At 45.2% G+C, this 20,263-nt stretch overlaps 3 protein-coding genes across 5 annotated transcripts; 2 read left to right on the top strand and 1 right to left on the bottom strand.

Annotated features, from left to right (window-relative positions):
- The first annotated feature begins 6,677 nt into the window (after positions 1-6,677).
- LOC125537666 (trihelix transcription factor ASR3-like) lies at positions 6,678-10,221 on the top strand. 2 transcript variants are annotated; one of them, XM_048700984.1, is made up of 3 exons: positions 6,678-7,688; positions 8,342-8,383; positions 9,655-10,221. In XM_048700984.1, the coding sequence occupies exons 1-3, from the start codon at positions 7,007-7,009 to the stop codon at positions 9,945-9,947; spliced, it is 1,017 nt and encodes a 338-aa protein (XP_048556941.1). In that variant the 5' UTR covers positions 6,678-7,006; the 3' UTR covers positions 9,948-10,221. The 2 variants fall into 2 exon arrangements, with proteins under 2 accessions (XP_048556941.1, XP_048556940.1); XM_048700983.1 differs by having other exon boundaries at positions 9,652-10,221.
- Positions 10,158-12,657, bottom strand: LOC125537665. 2 transcript variants are annotated; one of them, XM_048700982.1, is made up of 3 exons: positions 12,077-12,657; positions 10,557-11,489; positions 10,158-10,299 (listed from the first exon to the last, which is right to left on the bottom strand). In XM_048700982.1, exons 1-2 carry the CDS (start codon positions 12,506-12,508, stop codon positions 10,584-10,586), a joined length of 1,338 nt encoding a protein of 445 aa, XP_048556939.1. In that variant the 5' UTR covers positions 12,509-12,657; the 3' UTR covers positions 10,158-10,299; positions 10,557-10,583. The 2 variants fall into 2 exon arrangements, with proteins under 2 accessions (XP_048556939.1, XP_048556938.1); XM_048700981.1 differs by lacking the exon at positions 10,158-10,299 and having other exon boundaries at positions 10,399-11,489; positions 12,077-12,656.
- A 1,089-nt stretch (positions 12,658-13,746) lies between these two features.
- On the top strand, positions 13,747-14,899 carry LOC125541630. Its single transcript, XM_048704986.1, has 4 exons — positions 13,747-13,910; positions 14,004-14,117; positions 14,212-14,274; positions 14,582-14,899. Exons 1-4 carry the CDS (start codon positions 13,877-13,879, stop codon positions 14,683-14,685), a joined length of 315 nt encoding a protein of 104 aa, XP_048560943.1. The 5' UTR covers positions 13,747-13,876; the 3' UTR covers positions 14,686-14,899.
- The last annotated feature ends 5,364 nt before the right edge of the window (positions 14,900-20,263 follow it).

The following is a 20,263-nucleotide window of genomic DNA, read 5'->3' as shown; positions in this document are numbered from 1 at the left end:
GTTAAAGAGGATATCGCAAGCTTGAGCGTTGTATTGTAGCATATTCAACTCTTCCACGGTAGCTTCACGGTTTGGTTCTCTCCATCAAAGAATTCACCTTGCAAGCCAATACACACAATAGCCCAAATGGCGGGGTTATGTCCAAGAATATGCATTTTCATCTTATACTTCCAACTAGCAAAATTAGTAACATCAAAGTAAGTACCTCTACGGTGGTAATTTCCCTCGCTAGATGCCATACTCTCCTAGGTTGTGAAACCAAGGCTATGATCACCAAGCGCTGTGGAAATTAAGGAAAATGGATACCAAAGCTCTAATACCACTTGTAGGATCGAAAGTATGTCTAGAGGGGGGTGATTAGACTACTTGACCAAATAAAAATCTAGCCTTTTCCCAATTTTAAGTTTTGGCAGATTTTAGCAACTTAGCACTAGTCAAGCAATCAACCTACACATGCAAGTCTAAGAGAGCAGCGGAATGTAAAACATTGCACATGAAGGTAAAGGGAGGAGTTTGGAGGGAGGAAACACAATGTAGACACGGAGATTTTTGGTGTGGTTCCGATAGGTGGTGCTATCGTACATCCACGTTGGTGGAGACTTCAACCCACGAAGGGTAACGGTTGCGTGAGTCCACGGAGGGCTCCACCCACGAAGGGTCCACGAAGAAGCAACCTTGTGTATCCCACCATGGCCATCGCCCACGAAGGACTTGCCTCACTAGGGTAGATCTTCACGAAGTAGGCGATCTCATTGCCCGTACAAACTCCTTGGTTCAACTCCGCAATCTTGACAGAGGCTCCCAAGTGACACCTAACCAATCTAGAAGACACCATTCTCCAAAAGGTAATAGACGGTGTGTTGATGATGAACTCCTTGCTCTTGTGCTTCAAATGATAGTCTCCTCAACACTCAACTCTCTCTCACTGATTTGGATTTGGTGGAAAGATGATTTGAGTGGAAAGCAACTTGGAGAAGGCTAGAGATCAAGATTCATATGGTTGGAATGGAATATCTTGGTCTCAACACATGAGTAGGTGGTTCTCTCTCAGAAAATGAATGTTGGAAGTGTAGGCATGTTCTGATGGCTCTCTCCACGAATGAAGAGTGGGTGGAGGGGTATATATAGCCTCCACACAAAATCTAACTGTTACACACAAATCACCAAACTCGGTGGGACTGAATCATGAAACTCGGTCAGACCGATTTAGTTCAAAATGTGAACGTTGGGATTTTCGGTGGGACCGACGTGTCAACTCGGTGGGACCGATTTCATTAGGGTTAGGGCATAACCTAATCTCGGTGAGACCGATTACACAAACTCGGTGGGACCTATTTTGGTAGTAAGCTAACCAGAGAGTTGGTCAGGAAAACTCGGTGGGACCGATTCGCTCATCTCGGTGAGACCGAAATATTACGAAGGGGAAACAGAGAGTTTACATTGCGAACTCGGTGGGACCGATCGCTCATCTCGGTTGGACCGAAACGTTACGAAGGAAAACATAGAGTTTGCAATCCCATCTCGGTGAGACCGAAGTGACTAGGGTTTGTGGCAGTGGCTATGTCAGGAGAACTCGGTGGCGCCGGATGGAATGTTTCGATGGGGCCGAGTTTAACTTTTGGTTTGGGACATATGTGGATATGAGAAAATGGTTGAGGGTTTTTGGAGCATATCACTAAGCATTGTGAGCAAGCAACCCATTAAGAAACACCTCATCCCCTTTTAATAATATTGACTTTTCCTATGGACTCAGTGTGATCTTGGATCACTAAAAGTAAAATATAGAGTCTTGAGCTTTAGAGCTTGAGCCAATCTTTTGTCCTTAGCATTTTGAGGGGTCCACATTTCTAATCCATGCCATGCCAATCATTTAGCTTTCCTGAAATATTTATCATGAAATAGCATTAGCTCAATGAGCTATATGTTGTTAATAATTACCAAAATCACCCAGGGATAGTTGCACTTTCACTTTGATTAGAGAATTCCACTTGAGCCTTGGTGTCGATGTTTATTCTTGGCTCAAGTTGGAAACACAATTTTGATCACGACACTTGGTGAAGACATCAAATAGCTCCGCCCATAAACCATGTGGGAAGCATTTCTTTGTATTACATCTTCACACGCCCATCATGTGATCATCCACAAGAAACAAGCATGTAATCCTTTGTTATGCCTATGTTCAACTTTCCCTTGTCAACCATGAACATCACCACTTGATGTCATCCTCTCATGGGCTCTTGGAATATTTCTCTTGATGCAAGCTCATGAGAATCACCTAACCCACATAGACATAAACAAGCACATAGTACGGGTTAGGACACACAGCACAACTGACAATTTCTTACCTAACCACAAGATCCCATGTGATACATTATTTGCACTTGTGTGTTGACCATTCAGAATTTGATCTTCAAGCTTTATCTCGGTCAACTTTTATCTCTATTCCATGATCAACACTTGATGTCTGGCGGGGCATTTATTTTCATCATAATAACGTCCCCAAAACAACCTCAAGCGAAATGTGCTCAACACGATTTTTCTTTGTTCTGTTGAGTTGAACGATTTTGCTTTTTAAATCATTCCAATCCGAGGTCATACGCAAAATTTGCAGCCCCAACAGTCTGACCCTGACAATGAGGAGAAAAGTTTTGCCCATCACCAGACACCCAGACACTAATGTCTAATACATGGCGTGAGCTATTCGGCCACCAAGATTTCCTCGAATGAAAAAATGTTGAACACGAAAAGTCTTCGTCTCCTTGAGCTGAACAATTTCCGTTTTCAATCATTTCAATCCGAGGTGTTGTTTATGGTATTCATTCCAAAATCGTACAATATCCATACTGCATCACCACTAAAGCATATCTTCATATTAGCATGATTTCGTTGTTGTCCATGGGAATTATCGTTCATTACCAAGTCCTAATGCATATATTTGGATTCCATTCTTCATTTCATCTAATATACTTCATGCATTGCCAATGGAGCTGCCATTCAAATGTATATCTCAATGCAAATATTAGTCCATAAGAATTGTCATTAATTACCAAAACCACACACAAGGACTGCATGCACTTTCACTTGCCATGTTGGCGACGAGGCCACTGGCCTCGCCAAACGTTGCCAAGATGGCGGGGATGGCACACAATTCATTCTTAGTAGAGTTCACAAAAATACCAGCATCATCCGGGAAGAGGGAGATCCTGCATCTCGCAGTGCGGGTGCATGGACCTAAGAATACCCCTCTGAGTGGCCAATTAAAGGATGCTTGCTCAGGAGCTCTTCAAGTTCACTACTTGAAAGCGCATGCCGGTTCACGTTGAGCTCAGTGGGGATAGTTGGATCAGGGCGGTTGCAAGTATTTGTTAGCCTATGGGAATGGATCAGCCAAACCCAGCTTACGCCAAATCATGAAGACACATTCTCCTGGAATTTTACCCCCAATGGGGGTCTACTCTTCATCTTCGGCCCATGCGGCCCAAACCCATCTCATCCCATGTTTGACTCTGCCAAGATCTGGTCCACGCATGCTAAGCCCAACTGCAAATTCTTCGAACGGCTCATTTTTTACGATAGAATTCTCAATGCGGATAGGCTTGCCGCTCATGGATGGCTGCATGACCCTTTGTGCTAGCTTTGTCTCTAGGCTTCGAAAACAGCGACACATCTTTGTAAGGACTGTCCATTCTCTATTGTTATTTGGAACCACGTGAGTGCCTGGACGGGAGAGACTTTACCTGTTTCCAACTTCCTGCCAGAGCCTAGCGGTATATCTGTCTGGTGGGATAATATCATTGACTCGACATCAAATAAGGTCCGAAAGCACTGGAGCAGTAGGCCGGTCTACGCCATATGGAATCGAAGGAGAGGAACAAACATATTTTCACTGGCACGCGCATGCCTCACCTCGAGGTGGTCATGTTAGCTGTAGAGGGCATAAGGCAATATCATATGGCATTTGATGGCGCCATGCCCACCGTGGGAGTCGATTGAGTCATTTTTGTTTTGTTGGTTTTCGGTGGTTCAGCCATATTCCCCTCAGAGTGCGCCTCCTGTACATATTATTTCTCTCTTTTTCGTCTATATAAAAAGGCAATGCTCCTAGCGGTTTCTCGAAGTTCTTTTTTTTTTGAACCGAACCAGAGGTGTTTGAGTGGTTGGGATTTGTTTTCAATATATCCAGTACCGGTCTGTAGCACAATTGACTTGTATCCTTGGTGAGCAGTTGAGTGAGTGAGTATATATACAAGCTGTGAACCCTCCTCTCAACACTAGAGAATGACGCAAATAGTCCTAAAATATTCAGAATTGTGACAACGTTAACAAGTATAAAAAATCACCGTGCTATGAAAAATTGAAGACAAGTCAGAGACAAAAATTCGTGTAGCTTCATACGTAGAGAGGGGATACATTTGTTGGAGGAGTGGGGAAGCATATGCATTTCTTTCTCAACGCCTCCTAAAGTTGGAGATGGACGTCCCTTGCCTCACCCCACCAGCCTCCTATTAAATCCTCGCTTGAGTGAGAGAGCGTCCTTCACACAATCCTACCTACAGAAAAAATAAATTGAACGGGACCTGGCTGGCCGGCGACTTGATTGGACAAGATCGAAGCAACAGGTCTAGAAGAGCCAATCGTCTGAAAGGAACATATATACAAGAAGAAGAGGAAAAAGAAAGGCAATGTGATTACTGATTAGAGAGATGTGTATGGGTGGTGGAAGGCAGTAGGGGCTGTACAAGACATGGCACTAAGCTAGCTCTAAGCACCTTTCTTAATCAGTGGTGCCATGATTATATTAGTAGGTCTACATGGAACAAACCCACAAAACATAGGGTATAGCTTGTCCACCAATCAATTAAAATCTAGAACTCCTCCATTATAGACCTCCCTCCAAATTTTAATCGGAAAACTAGTGGAACTGCTCGCAATAATTATAAATAAAATAAAATATTTTAAGTTGTACCAAAGCAAAACCCATAATACTATGTATATTTATCTGATGTATCTTTACGCGATTGGTGCCTAATATGCTCCACTAAAATAGAAAGAAAGACCTCGCCTTCACCATGAACCATTGCTTAGTTCTGTTTGAACTGAATTATTGCTTAATTATGCGGCTGATTTTTTTCCTTGGTTAGGAAAGCAAGGTGAGCAGCAGATTTAAGCGTATCCACAAGGAAGTTACCCAAACAAGCTAGAACTAGTTTTGCTACAATTTCAGTTGTGCAAGAAAGATATACCTAAAACGAAAAGTATTTCTAGGGATGAGCTTCCAGCTCAAAAGCGGCCGGTACCGCAACTTGACTGATACAGAGGGTACACGCCACTTTGCACATAGGTACATCTACGTTTTTCCGTTGCACCTAGCCCATATTGTTTTCCGTTTATTTTAGCATGAATAATTTTGAAGTTATCCTTTGTAAAGTAATCTTGCTTTTTTTCTATTGTCAAAAAAAAACTTGTTTTCTTTTTCTTTTGTAGGGTAAAGCAATCTTGCTTTGAGGGTTCGCTAACTGGAAAAAGGACGATATCGTGTAGCATCCTGTCAACGCAAACACACCCTCCTCTTCTCCAAAAATAGAAGCTTAGGGTTTCTCTGCCTTCCAACGGCACCATTGTCGGTCCGCCTCGTCTCTGCTGGTCCTAGAGCCACAATGGACCCCACTTCCTGTTGGATGAAGGGATCTTGCTTAGTTTTAGGCGTTTTTATAAGTTAAGTTCTCCTTGCCTAGCTCTCATTCCAATGAGCATCACGTCCTTGGAGAGCGTGTGAAGGTGCGTCTCCGACAGATTTCGCAGGATTCAGTTGGTGCCGGTCTTCGGTGGATCTGTTTGAATCCAACCTTTGTCCATCTTCGTTCATGTGTCTTTCGATCTATACTTCTTATCATTGGCGACGGTTATTGTCTGCGTTGGTCTTGTGGGGCCTTAGCACGATAACTTTTTGAAGGGTCGGTTAGGGGGGGGGGGGGGGGGGAGGAGGTTTAATGCTTGCAGTTGTCGTTGGGTGGTCTACGAACATGGATGCAATTTTTATTCTTTGTACTGCCATGGTATATGATAAATAGATCGAAAGTTTTCTTGAAAAAAAGTAATCATGCTTTAAGTGCATGCACCCGCAATGGAGCCGATTTATCTGTCTCGATCTTAGCAGGGTCATTGGCCAAAATCCTGAAACAGAGAAGGCCACATATCTTCTTACCCAAAGGCCAAGGGGCAACCCAGTGGTAGGACTAGGTAGGACTGCGGGCGGATGGTGAAGATGTACTGATAACAACAGATGATAGATTCTTTTTATTTTTGAGAAAGATGATGATAGATTGATAGGGACTAGAAATGGTTTGAAGAAGAGGCTATTTTTCTCAAGTTGTACGCGGATAACATGAGGCCTTAGTTAGGCGACACGAGTAGGATAGAAAATTTTAGACTGCCGAGTATGCACCAATACGATCGATTTATTAAGCTACAGTGAAACAATTGTGTGGTACCCCCATGAGCGTATCGCAGCGGCCCTTTCAATTATTTCATCACGTAAATAAAAACCCCAGAGGATCCGAATTTCCGGCCAAAATAGAAAACGAAAAAGGCACAGGAATGAATATCACAACAGTACTAGTCTACCTCACCCTACCCTACCCTCTACTAGTACTAGTATTGCTGAAAACCGGAAGGGAAACAACAGGTGCCCGCCCGCCCCCCTATTCCCACCCCCACTGCTCCATGATGGAATTGCCCTCCATTAATCCTCCTCTAATCATTCCAACCACTCTTCCTTTTTCCTCCCTCCCTGGAGAATCCTCCCCGTAATCCCCCACTTAATCGCCATTAGTTTACACCTAATTAAGACCACTCTCTCCTAATCCGCGGCTTAAGGGTTAAGACACACACCCTTCTCCTCCCTCCATTGGTTTGCTTGCCACACCTCCCTTCCCTCCACGCTTGTTAGCTCGCAGTTGCACCGGCGCGCTCCGAGAGGGGACGAGGTCGCCGTGCGCGCTGCGGCATGTCTAGCGCCGGTGATCCCGGCGGCGGGATCGCAGGGCCTGGGCGCGCGGCGCGGCTGCCGCGGTGGACGCGGCAGGAGATACTGGTCCTCATCGAGGGGAAGCGGGTGGTGGAGGTACGCGGGCGCGGCAGGGGCAGGGGAGCAGCCGGCGGAGCGGCCGCGGAGCCGACCAAGTGGGCGGCTGTGGCGGAGTACTGCCGGCGGCACGGCGTGGAGCGGGGCCCCGTGCAGTGCCGGAAGCGGTGGAGCAACCTCGCCGGCGACTACAAGAAGATCAGGGAGTGGGAGCGCTCGCTGCCGTCCTTGGCGGGGAAGGAGGTGTCCTTCTGGGCCATGCGGAACGACGCGCGGCGGGAGAGGAGGCTCCCGGGCTTCTTCGACCGCGAGGTGTACGACATAATCGAGGGCCGTGGCAGCGGCGGCGGCGGCATCCGCGACAGTGGCAGTAATGCGGCCGCGGTGCTCGCGGAGGTTGGGGAGGAGGAGGGCAAGGAGAAGGTGGTGTTCGACAGTGGCCGCGCGTCCGTGGCCGGGGACGACGGGCTGTTTTCGTCCTCATCGTCGTCTGAGGAAGAGGACGAGGAAACATCCACGCCAGCGCCAGCGCCTGCGCCGGTTCTGCCGGCGGCTCCATATCCGCCTCCATCTCTGGCCGTCGCCGTGCCCGTGCCTGTACCCGGTGAGCGCGCCGCTCCCTTCCTTCTTGCATGCGAAGAATGTGTGCTTTTTGAATTGATGGTGCAGTTGAGCCGCTGGTTTGTTGCTGATTCTTGGCGGTAAAAGCGTGAGCTTCATCGGTACTACAGTACAGAATTTCGCCCTTTTTTTCTTGTGCAAATTTCGTCTTGGGGGTGTGACCTTTTCTGCATCGAAGAATTTGATTTGGTTCTTGATGTGCTCTTGAGCTCTTCTGATACACAAAAGATACGCATTTAGGGGCATGTTGAACAAAAAAAAAAGGTTTTGCCGCGTGATAATTTGACCTGCAGAACACTTGCTACTATTATCCTTTCCAGGATGCTTAATGATTCTTCAATTTGGGGTGACAACTATGCCAGCTCTATACTGCTGAATGTAGGAGCTGCTCTGCTGTTGTGTCGATTAATCAGTTTTGTTTGTGTCGACGGGTTTGACATCCATTCAAACGGAAAATTTGGTTCCTTATTTTTTTTCTTGTTAGTTATTCGATGATATTGGGCAGGGCATCTGAATTAACTATTCTTTCTGATTCCTGGAGTTACATGTGTGATTGCTTAGACTCTTTTAATACTGTCATAGTCTGGTTGGTTGCTTGGCTGAAATAGTTTTTGCTTCTTGTGGTGTTGGTCGCAGAGAAGAAGACCGAGGCACCTACGCAAGGGAGCTCAGAGCAAGGTAAAAAAAAGAACTGAATTTTACATGGTTCCTATTCAAACATTTTAGATTTTTCCCTTCCATACTTTTGCGCTCAAGTTTCTTACGGTCTTCGTTTTGGACCTGTTCCCACTTATAACAGCATATATATATATCCCACTGGTTTCATCAGATAAAAAAAATCTTATCTTAAACATTAAATATTTAAAGTTTTGTCTCATTCCTACTTTCTAAAATCCGAAAATATACTAAAATCATCACAGAAATTTCTCAAGTAAGAATATTAAAGAATACCTGTGTCATTCAACCCTGCTAGATGGTGAATGCTATTGCTATTTTTTTTCTCAAAGATGCCTCAGTTTCATTAAGAAGAAAGTTCAATAGACCAAAATTACATATCATTTTCTTCTTTTTTAAGAAAAACTGACCGCAGGCAGCAAACACAGATGTTCGGCCTGTTTCAGTTGACAATATAGTGAATAATTTGGCAGTTAACAAGTACACAAAACGTGCTTAAGAAGCGATAGTTTTGAACCTGAATTTATAAAAGAAAATGAACCAAATTGTGCTGAAGCTTAGGCATCAAATCCACCAGGTTTGAGATGTTCACAGGAGCATGTCAGTTTCAGGCAGCTATAATTCAAAATTGTTTGCCACACTGTAACGTTTCAGGCAGCGCCAATTCAGAAACATTGCCCATGATGTTAATCTGTTGACTAGGGTCCTTGTCTAGCTAGTGATTAATAAACTACATTATGGTCAATCCACTTGGAATTTTATTGAGAAAATTGACCAGCCTCATTTTCAATTGAAGTCTTGCACAGATTCTGAAATGACCAAAAGTATTTGTGGTATTCACTCTATTCACTTCACTGACAATCTAGCATGACTTTAGTCTCTTCCTTTGCTTAGAAAAATAATCAACTAGCTGGTACCTCATTTTTACATGTAGATTTTTGAGTTATTCTTATCATCTACTACCTCTGTCCACTAATTTAAGCCGTTTGGCAGTTCAAATTGAACTGCCAATTTGAATTGCCAAATCGTCTTACATTAGTGAACAGATGGTGTAAATGCAACTCACAAAGAAATCAAAAGCATAAGAACAGAGCCCAAAACTTTTAGATTTGCTTATGAGAGTTGAGAAGAAACAAGAGTTATTATACTTACTTTATTTCAGCAAGATGAAGTTCTCCCAAATCAACAAATACAACGCCTAAATTTAAGCATGATGTGCAAGCAGTGTGAGACAAACAACAGCGCTACCTAACAATCCAAATTTTTAACAGCAGGGACATCCAAAGGCAAGCAACAAGAAGAAATTAGAATTACCGATGAGCCGCCACCACCGCAGGGTGGGCACAAGAGGCAGCGCAGCGATGATGCCCCAGGAGAAACCGCTGACCTGCAGGGCAAGCTTGTTGAGATTCTAGACCGGAGCAGCCGGATGGTGGCGGCACAGCTGGAGGCGCAGAACATCAACTGCCAACTGGATAGGGAGCAGAGGAAGGACCAAGTGAGCAGCTTGCTAGGTGTGCTTGGCAAGGTGGCTGATGCCCTCTACAGAATTGCTGACAAGCTGTAGTTTGCCCGCTGTAAACGTCTTGAGCAAAGTAAATAATTACTGCAAATAAGAAGGGAAATAGCATGAAATTATAAGAATGTACAGATTGGTAGAGTATCTCGGCATTCGATTTTTCTTGTAGACTGGTTCTGAAATTTAGTCAGAAACCTGAAGGAGATGGCTTGTTTTCCTCATGGGAGATGCAAAAGCTTGATAACATTTGTTGTACATCAGAAGGGCACAACCTTGTGTATTCTGGTGAATCTGAATCCAGGGGAGGAATCTTGGTGCTTAATTGTGGACTGCATGGATGTTCTGTTTCTCTCCAAGTTGATTCTTGAATGCACAGTAAAACACTATGTTTGTCACGAAACTACAAAGGGAAGTAAAAGATGTTTCAGCATACACTGCTCATCACTGTAACTTGTTGAATTCTAGGAGTGCAACTGCATTAACCACAGCTCCCAGCACAAGAAATTCAAACGTGAATTAACAACTATAAATAAAACCGTAATTAACAACAGCTGGTCAACTCGGATCACAAAACCGAGGCATAGGTACAACAAAGTATCCACTAAACACATGTAGCATCATCGAGAAGTTTTAAACTTGTAAATTTCTTAAACATACATTGACAAAGGCTCCAGAATATCAGCTTTACTCATCATCTGCTCTACTTGACCTGTAACGCCGGGAGTTCATCTTAGAGTTGGTCTGCATCAGTGGTGGTGGTGGTGGTGGTGATGCTTTAGGGTCATCTTCATCCATCTCACATTGGTCAGTTCCATCAGAGGCTACTGCTGCTGCTGCACTAATGATAGATGGGTTTGCACTACTAAATCTGGGGCCCTCATCCACCACCATGGCATCAACTGACTTCTTCCTAGGGATGAATGTGACTGAACTAGGAATCTCAGCAGGTGTCTCAGGCTGCATCTTGTTGGGATCTGATCTGCCTAACAGATTGTGCAAGTCTGCAAGAGCTCTCCTGTTAGATTCGTCGGTACTCTCTGGTGTCTCCAGAGTGTAACATGTGTACTTTGAAGGGTTCCTAACATAGTCAGGAACCCCAGATGGCGTGGAGGAGTTGCCCGAGTTGCCCTTTGTTGTGACCACATCCATGGACTGAGGAACCATGGGAGAATCTTCATCATGTTCAAGAAGCTCCACTGGTTGTTCTTTAACATCCGCATTAAACCTCACACGTTTCCTTGGTTTTGAATCGGCTTGCTCCTCCTTCCTCTTCAGTATAGGTTTCACACCGATATCCTGAGCTCTCATTGCTTGCATTCCAGCAGTTGCACACTCCTTGGTTTGAGTTGGAGAACGAAGGCCAATTTTAACTGAACCATTGTCTTCTCTGAGCCTTGCAGATGCTGCATCAAGATCTGCCCGAGGATCCTTAGATAAACCGCAGATCTCATCAGTGGTATCATCAAGGAGGTCAGGCACTACAGTATTGATGCTCATATTAATGCCCTCATCCATGATTTCACTCATGTACACACGTTCTGCAGCATCTTCTTTACCAAATGCCGCTCTATCATATTTGTCCTCCTCTTCCTGAAAGATAAACACCCAATCAGAACAAGGTGCAAATAGATAGGTATGCCAAATACAAAAGCAAAAGCTCCTTACCTGCATTTAGTATCAGATTTTGATAATTTTAGTGTTTGCATGTTATAAAGTCATCTTATATAAGTCTATAAACAGTCTGGTTTACTTTATGATTTATCTTAGTACTAGTAATTAGCAAAGGCAAATGGCCTTCAAAAGAAATGAACAGTCCTTAAGGTTCCATTGAAACTGTGGAATAGACTCTTATCCCCTGCGGCATTTCCCTGGAAAAAGACCCCATTGCAAAAATCAAAAGCAAAAATCACAACAAGCAAACAACATGAAATGAGCAAATTGATGACAACGATACTCCAATCCCCCATACTTAGCGCTTTTTCTACCCCGCTAGGAGACTGGAGATCAATACACTCTACAGATGAAACGTTTCTTCAGCAAGCCGTAGGGTATGAGTAGCAAATGAAGAAGCCAAATCGGCCTTACTATCTTAATAAATGCCCTAATTTCCACAAGCAATACAGCAACGAATAGCAAATGGTCAAATCAAATAAAATCGAAAGTTATTTTTCTCTCACCTCCCGATCCAGAGTCGGGTCGAGGCCGATCGAAACCCTAACCTCCTCTTCCTCGTCCTGCTCCTCCTTTCTATGGTCCTCGCCCCTCACATCCTCCTCATCCTCGTCATCATCTTCGGGGTCGTCCTCAAAGTCCTGCTTGGACCGCCGCCTCCGGCCGCGGAGGCACCCGTTGGCATCGTAGAACGCGGACGAGCACGGCGTGTCGGCGCGCTCGGCCGCGGCGCGCTCCTCCTCGTCGTCGCGAGCCTCCGACGGGCGCGCCCAGCGCTGGCGCTCAACATCTCCGGCGGCGACGGACCAGGAAGCTGCGGGGAAGGAGGAGCTCGGTACGTCGCCGAAGAGACGCGACCCGAAGAGGCGCTTCACCCGCTCCTCGAACCCCTCCCCGGCTCCGCCGCCGCCTCCTCCTCCGCCCCCCTCGGCCGCCATGGATCCGACGCGAGGCAGCGAGCCAATCTTACAGAAGCTTCTCGAAAGTTCCTCTCGGCCCGGCCGTGCGCTGTGGGTTTGAGATGGGGGTTTGCTTCGAGTCTGAGAGGCTTGCGAGGTTTGAAGTTGAAGACGGCAACTCGCGGTCGATAATCGTTTCCGGCTTGGGTTTGGGCCCGGGCTTTGGTGTCGGTAACGAAACGGGCTAGAACGTCACATGCACAGTTAATACGTATTTTTTATTAGAAAAGCAAAAAGTACAGTAATACAGTATTACTTTGGACGTCGATAACTGCCGCACGTCTGGCATATCAGGTGGTTGTGCCGCACGACCTGTGTGGCACGGAGACGGTCCCGCCCGCACGACCGTGTCCGGGCGCGCGCAGCCACAGCTCGCACGTCCGGTGTGTGGAAAATCGACCACACGTCCGGGAGAACGATCGTGCTGCCCGCACGACCGAACACGCCAGTCGTCCCGGCCTCCTTTCGAACCCCATACCGACCTGCCGCCGTCGTCTCCTACCTCTCGATCCCCTACCTCCATCGTCTTCCTTCTCTGGTAGCCATGACAACCAGAGCAGATCCCTGGCGCCTCCCCGCCGCTAACCACCCACCCACCCCCACCCCCAAACCCCGTCCTCCCAAGACGACGAGCTAAAAACAGGTGGATCTCCGATCTTCTTCTATTTCTCGTCCTTCTTCTGTCCAGAAATTTGAAATTGCAGATTGCCCACGAAGATGTCGACTAGATCCACGTTGTCAGGGCAAACACCCCATGAAGTTGTGTGTATTCGCATTTGCCCACCAACATACGCCAGATCTGCCATATACTATGCTAGAGTTGAGCTAAGCTTATGGGTTGGCTTGGTGCGAGTGGTTGGTAATGAAGGATGCGTATGAATCACTAAAAAAGGAAGAGAAAAGAGGAATTTGGCATAGGGAGGGAGGAAAAATAATTGCCACTTGTATATAACGTCAGATGCCATCTATCGTTGTCGTCAGCTGCCACCACGTTATGTTGTTGCTTGCCATCCTATTTTACTGGCTGTTGGCATCCCTTCAAAATGATAGCTGGCATCCAGATTTTAGAAAAAGAGACTAAATGTGCATGTCCTACTTGCCATGATGTGTTGGTTGCCTACGCAGGAAATGTGATAAGATTGCTGTGTTATCTTTTATGTGCAAACAACAAGAATGCATTTTGCGAATTGTTGATGCGTTCTTGTTCATGCAGTGACTGAAAACCCAGTGGCAGAAAAAGTGGAAGAAATGAATCACAAAGACGGCACTGATTCTTGGTTTTCTCAAAGGCCGGAAACGCCCCCTTGGGATGCAGCAGAGTAGAATCAACTAATTTCTGTAGGGCCGATGCTGCCACTACTAGAGCAGTACGCGGGCATCGGTACGATGCATGACAAAAAAGAAGGAACAGTTGCCATGTTTGTGACGAGGAATATGCCATTCTACTTATGTCATACAATGTCATTTTTCGCAGGTTCTTATGACTCAACCACACTCAGGGGGATACCATGGCAAGTTCAGTCACAGGGCGCTAACGCTGACAAATGTACGGGCGACCAACTTCAAGTAGCTAATGTGGCAAATCAAGGTAACACATATGAAAAAGAAACATACGGGTGTGGCCGTGAAATTAAACTTGCAAGGATGGCAGAAGACTCACCAGTTATATGGGAAAAATGTAGGACCTTCATGCAGCACATGGCATCAGGCGGCAACCATGTACCTGCCATCAACATCGTACACAGGTGAGTCCATAAAGTGAAGTTATGGACAGTGAATTAGGAGAAGGAACATAGGTGACATTAGGGTTGCCATGCCTGGACAGCTGCGGTTGCCATGCCTGGACAGTTGCAGTTGCCATGATTGGGCAACTGCAGTTGCCATGCCTGGACAGCTGCAGTTGTCATGTGTCATAAAATATGATTGCAAATGTCTAAACAACTCTGGATGCCAGTTGTGAACAAATCTGTGTGGCATGGATGCACCGCTACATGTGCCATGTTGTACAAACTACAGTTGCCATGCATTGACCAACTGCTAACATGATCACAGGTTGTTATGGTGCAACCACATCGGCAAACGTCTCATGGAAAGCTTCACAGTTGCAGGACAACGTTATTGCAGATAGAGCACATCAAAATGGAATGACAAACTAGATACGATCAGCACATGTGACACAACAAGGTAAAAAAATTGTGAAACAGAAAAATAGTAGTGCATTTGCTTTTGTGGAAAAAGCACGGGAGGAAAAAAGTAGATTTGTCACGGTGGTGTTGGAAAAAACAAACAAAAAATGCTACCAAGTGTGGTGTGCAAAAAATCATCTATTGTCTTCACGATTTGCCAACTGCTATATGATTGTGTGCAACATTCATGATTGCTCGCATTTGTCTAGTGAACTCATACCTAGAGTACAAGTTTTGATGCTAAAAAAGATGTTGGTTGCCATGTATGTTGGATTGTAGCTGCCATGGATATAGAATCCATGTTTTGATGCTAAAAAATGATGGTTGCCATGTCTTGGTAACAGTAGTTGCCATATTTGTTGGATTGTAGCTGCCATGACTGGAGAACTACAGTTGCCATGCATGGCCATATGTAGATTCCACGGCTTGCTTTGTGAATGATGTCATGCAGGATCACATGCAGTTGTTGTATTCCGTTATGATAAACATGCCATCCAAGCAATGCTTACACTCATACCTGTTTTTTTATTGCAGGACCTTCAACTACAATCAACAGCGGCGTGGGGACATCTACTGCGGGAAGCTCTGAGCGCATGGAAGAAGCATTCAACCAGCCAGCCAACAATCATGCCACAAACTATGCGGAGTCAGTGTCGGAAATGGCAATCGTTCCAGCAATGTCGACAAGCACACCTTTGCACACCAGCACAGGCAACACTTAAGCAGATGAAACAGCAGCCGATACTGAAGTGAATGATGAAACTGACGACGAAGCACAAGGGGATGAGGATGGTGGGCAATCAGAAATCATGGTACCTCAGGCACCGTATGTTGGGCAGAGATTTGATTTGTTCGAAGATGCCAAGGAATTCTACCAGAGATATGCAATGTTCCATGGGTTTGCGGTCAACACCGAATACCATAGGAAAATTAAAAAACTAACGAGTACAGCAGATGTGAGATGAGGTGCTACAAGGCCCGAAGGAACAAGAAGGGTAAAATGTGTTGCGCCTGTCGTTCCGGAACGTAAGAGAGGTATCATTGTCAAGACGGAATGCCCTGTCCGGTGTAAGCTAAACGTAGATGGAGCACGGTGGGTGGTCACTTAATATTTTGATGAGCACAACCACTAACTCATAAAGAAGTTTGACCTGGTAAAATTTCTGAGCGCCCACAGAGGATTCACTCCCCTCGAGAAGAAATTCATAAAGCTGCTACATGATTGTAACGTCGGTCCATCAAGAATGGTCCAAATACTGTCCCTCATCCACAGCGGAGATGGTAGGCTGAGTAGCATGCCCTACATACCGGCAGACGTCACAAACCTAAAGGCAAAGTACCATAGAGAGAGAAGGTTGGCTGACGTAGAAGACACGATAGCCTACTTCGATGAGAAAGCAAAAGCAGATCCAGATTTCTTCTACAGGATAAGATTGGACGATGAGGACCATGTCAGGAACATGTATTGGGTGGATGGTGTTGCAAGAAGAGCCTACAAACATTTCTGAGATTGCATTTTGTTCGACGTGACATATCTCACTAATATGTACAAGATGCCATGCGCTCCATTCATAGGAATAAATAATCACAATCAGTCATTGCAGTTCGGATGCGGGCTCGTTCAGAACGAAGACACGGATGGGTACACTTGGCTGTTCAAAACCTTCTTGGAGTGCATGGGTGGACTTGCTTCGATGAACATAATAACAAACCAGGACTTTAGCATGTGTGCAGGCACAGAGGAGGTCTTTCCGTTGGCAGTGCACAGGCACTGAAGGTGGCACATTATAAAGAAGGCTGAGGAGACACTAGGACCGTTCTTTGTTGATCGTCCAGAGCTGCACAAGGCATTCGAGTTGTGCACGGACCACAGCTTGATGGTGGAGGAGTTTGAACGGAGCTGGATGGCTATGATTCAAACATATCAAGTCCAAGACAACGAGACGCTTGCTAGCCTGTGGGAGAAACGAATGTACTGGATGCCGGCCTACTTCATGCAGTGCTTCTTCCCATTTCTGCAGACTACACAGCGCAGCGAGGGGTTCAATGTTGTTCTGAAGCGGTACGTGAGCCCTGGCAACTCATTGCTACAGTTTGCCAAGCAATACACGGCTTTGCAACAAAAAATACTGGGATCTGAGCTATAGCAGGAAGCAAACACCGCGCTCAAGCAGCGTAAGTTGCTAACATATTTACCAATGGAGAGGCAGATGAGCAAGACATATACCAACAAGATTTTTAACAAGTAAGTCAGTTGTGTTACAGTCTTATTTGCACAAGCATGATGGTAGTAGGTGCCATATAGAATGCAATGCAGTTGCCACCTTTTTTTAAATGCTGAAATATTGAAAGTAGCCATTGAGTATGGGGTGACCATAGTATGTAGTTGCCATGTTTAATGAACTGCAGTTGCCATGTGAAGTCAACTACAGTTGCCATGTTTAATGAACTACAGTTCCATTTGCCATGATGGTATGAAATGCACTTGCCAATTAAAATGTTATGCATTTGCCATGTGAAAAATATCATGCAGTTGTCGTAGCCATCATTCATTTTAGATGCCTTTCCTACGTTACAGCCTACATCAACATAAGGTGCTACAAAACATCATATAAGAGTTTAACAAAACCACAACAAACTTGCAGATTCCAGGAAGAAATAAAGCGTGCCAGCATGTACACGGCTTACCAGGTGTACGAACATACGTTCAAGGTGTGTTCTCTCTTGGGCATGTCGGATTCAGAACCTGAAGACCCAGACAAAGGAAGGAACTACTTTGTGAAGGCCTCAATAAGCGAAGGAGAATACTACTGTCAATGCTACAAATTCGAACGGGACGGGATTGTGTGTTGTCACATACTAAAAGTAATGGACATGAACGCGGTGACATGAATGCCCCGCCATTTCATACGGCGGTGATGGACTTGGGACGCTGATGACGTATTGGGGCCACAAACATCAAATGCAGTTTTGGCTGTGCATGATGAGAGACCAAAGTCAACCATGGAAGCCGTGAGGCACGTTGTGTTGACAAAAAACTATGCTGAACTAATAGATGAAGCGTGCAAGAGTGATGAGATGTAACGCCCTCGATGTGGCTATATCTCCCACGTGTCGAAGCACGACTTAGAGGCATAACCGCATTGAAAGCAAATGTCGCAAGTGAGGTAATCTTCACACAACCCATGTAATACATAAGGGAAAGAGATACATAGTTGGCTTACAATCGCCACTTCACACAATTACATGAATAAAGCATTACATCAACCAGATACAATCAAGGTCCGACTATGGAACCAAAATAAAAGAAGACTACCCCAAATGCTACACAAATCCCCGATCAACCCAACTGGGCTCCACTACTGATCGACTAGAACGAAACAACACAAAGGACAAGATCTTCATAGAGCTCCTCTTTGAGCTTGGTTGCGTCATCTGCACGATATCCTCGGCACCTGCAAGCTGGTTTTGGAAGTATCTGTGAGTCACGGGGACTCAGCAATCTCACACCCTCACGATCAAGACTATTTAAGCTTATAGGAAGGGTAAAAGGTATGAGGTGGAGCTGCAGCAAGCGACTAGCATATATGGTGGCTAACATACACAAAAGAGAGCGAGAAGAGAAGGCAAAGGCACGGTCAAGAAACTATGATCAAGAAGTGATCCTATAACAACCTACATCAAACATAACTCCAACACCGTGTTCACTTCCCGGACTCCGCCGAGAAGAGACCATCACGGCTGAACACGCGGTTAATGCATTTTAATTAAGATAAGTTTCAGGTTTTCTACAACCGGACATTAACAAATTCCCATCTGCCCATAACCGTGGGCACGACTTTCGAAAGTTCAATCCCTGCATGGGGGTCCCAACTTAGCCCATCACAAGCTCTCACGGTCAACGAAGGATATTCCTTCTCCCAAGACAATCCGATCAGACTCGGCATCCCACTTATAAGACATCCTTGACAATGGTAAAACAAGTCCAGCAAAGCCACCCGAATGTGCCGACAAATCCCGATAGGAGCTGCACATATCTCGTTCTCAGGGCACACCGTATTGTCCAAGGTTCCGGTAGGCCAGCCCAGAGTTGCCCCTGGTGGCCACCGGCAGCTGACAGGTTGGACCAACACTCAGAGGAGCACTGTCCCGGGGGTTTAAATAAAGATGACCCTTGAGCCTGCAGAACCCAAGGGAAAGAAAAGGCTAGGTGGCGAATGGTAAAACCAATGTTGGGCCTTGCTGGAGGAGTTTTATTCAAGGCGAACTGTCAAGAGGTTCCCATTATAACCCAACCGTATAAGGAACGCAAAATCCGGGAACATAACACCGATATGACGGAAACTAGGGTGGCAAGAGCGGAACAAAACACCAGGCATAAGGCTCGAGTCTTCCATCCTTTACCAAGTATATAGATGCATTAAGTATGAATAAGAGATATTGTGATACCCCAACAAAATATCCATGTTCCAACATGGAACAAACTCCAATCTTCACCTGCAACTAACAACGCTATAAGAGGGGCTGAGCAAAGCGGTAACATAGTCAAACAACGGCTTGCTAGGAGAAGGTGGGTTAGAGGCTTGGCTCAACAATATGGGAGGCATGATAAGCAAGTGGTAGATATCGCGGCATAGGCATAGCAAAAGAGCGAGCAACTAGCAAGCAAAGATAGAAGTGATTTCGAGGGTATGGTCATCTTGCCCGAGATCCCACAAGGAAGAAGGAATCCATGAAAAAGACAAACGGACGTAGACGAACGGGTCCTCACAAACGCGACGTTATCGGAACCAACCCGAAGAAGTAACACCGGAAAGAAGCACACAACATAGTAAACAACCACCACATAAACATGGCATGATGCACAATCAAGTATGATGCATGTCCGGTTTAAATACGCATGGCATGGAAAAGGGCACAAACACAACTACAAGTTAAGTGGAGCTCAATATGCAACGAGTTGCATATTGACGACACCACAACAATTATTTAGTTCTCTCTCATTTATGTACTCAACAAAATTAAATGTTGGTTAGCATGGCAAGGGGTGAAGCAAAGTTAACTAACTATCTAGTCAAGTTTAAATGAGGCCGGAAACAACGAACAACAATTCCGGTAAATCCTCATATGCATATATTAGGTTTGGTACTGTTCTACCCTAAACCATATTTTAGAGTTATTAAACATGCAAGAAAAGTGCACCATGTTAAACTAGGCATTTTTTCACCCCATTTACATATAAAGTTTATTAAGTTCGGAGCTACGGTTAAATAGTTATGCATTAAAGCATTTTAACATGACATAGGAGCAAATTTAAACAAACAACATTTTAAGCATTTTAAACATAGATGAAAATGGAACATTATTAATCTACACAAAATTCTAAGCAAGTTTCATATATAACTTATTTTAATCCGATGCACGGTTTGTGAGATATTAAAAGCATGAACAAGGAGGGGTTTTCTGTAAAACTGTAGTCTTAGGATAATATGGAAAATCGTTGGACTGGAAAAAAATACCACGGGCCAAAACCGGCAGGCCCAGAAGT

Source organism: Triticum urartu, chromosome 2, assembly GCF_003073215.2.
Source record: "Triticum urartu cultivar G1812 chromosome 2, Tu2.1, whole genome shotgun sequence".
Taxonomy (NCBI): domain Eukaryota; kingdom Viridiplantae; phylum Streptophyta; class Magnoliopsida; order Poales; family Poaceae; genus Triticum; species Triticum urartu.
The sequence above is the reverse complement of the archived record's forward strand: the minus strand, read 5'-3'. Positions and strand labels throughout refer to the sequence as shown.

Bases quoted from the DNA above. Each gene is read 5' to 3' on its own strand.
- LOC125537666 (XM_048700983.1), top strand. From the start codon at position 7,007: ATGTCTAGCGCCGGTGATCCCGGCGGCGGGATCGCAGGGCCTGGGCGC. The intron at 7,689-8,341 runs GTGAGCGCGCCG...TGTTGGTCGCAG, and splicing joins CGTGCCCGTGCCTGTACCCG to AGAAGAAGACCGAGGCACCT. The intron at 8,384-9,651 runs GTAAAAAAAAGA...AATTTTTAACAG, and splicing joins GCAAGGGAGCTCAGAGCAAG to CAGGGACATCCAAAGGCAAG.
- LOC125537665 (XM_048700982.1), bottom strand. From the start codon at position 12,508: ATGGCGGCCGAGGGGGGCGGAGGAGGAGGCGGCGGCGGAGCCGGGGAG. The intron at 11,490-12,076 runs GTGAGAGAAAAA...TTTATCTTTCAG, and splicing joins ACCCGACTCTGGATCGGGAG to GAAGAGGAGGACAAATATGA.
- LOC125541630 (XM_048704986.1), top strand. From the start codon at position 13,877: ATGCTGCCACTACTAGAGCAGTACGCGGGCATCG. The intron at 14,118-14,211 runs GTAACACATATG...GGAAAAATGTAG, and splicing joins AGCTAATGTGGCAAATCAAG to GACCTTCATGCAGCACATGG. The intron at 14,275-14,581 runs GTGAGTCCATAA...ACATGATCACAG, and splicing joins GCCATCAACATCGTACACAG to GTTGTTATGGTGCAACCACA.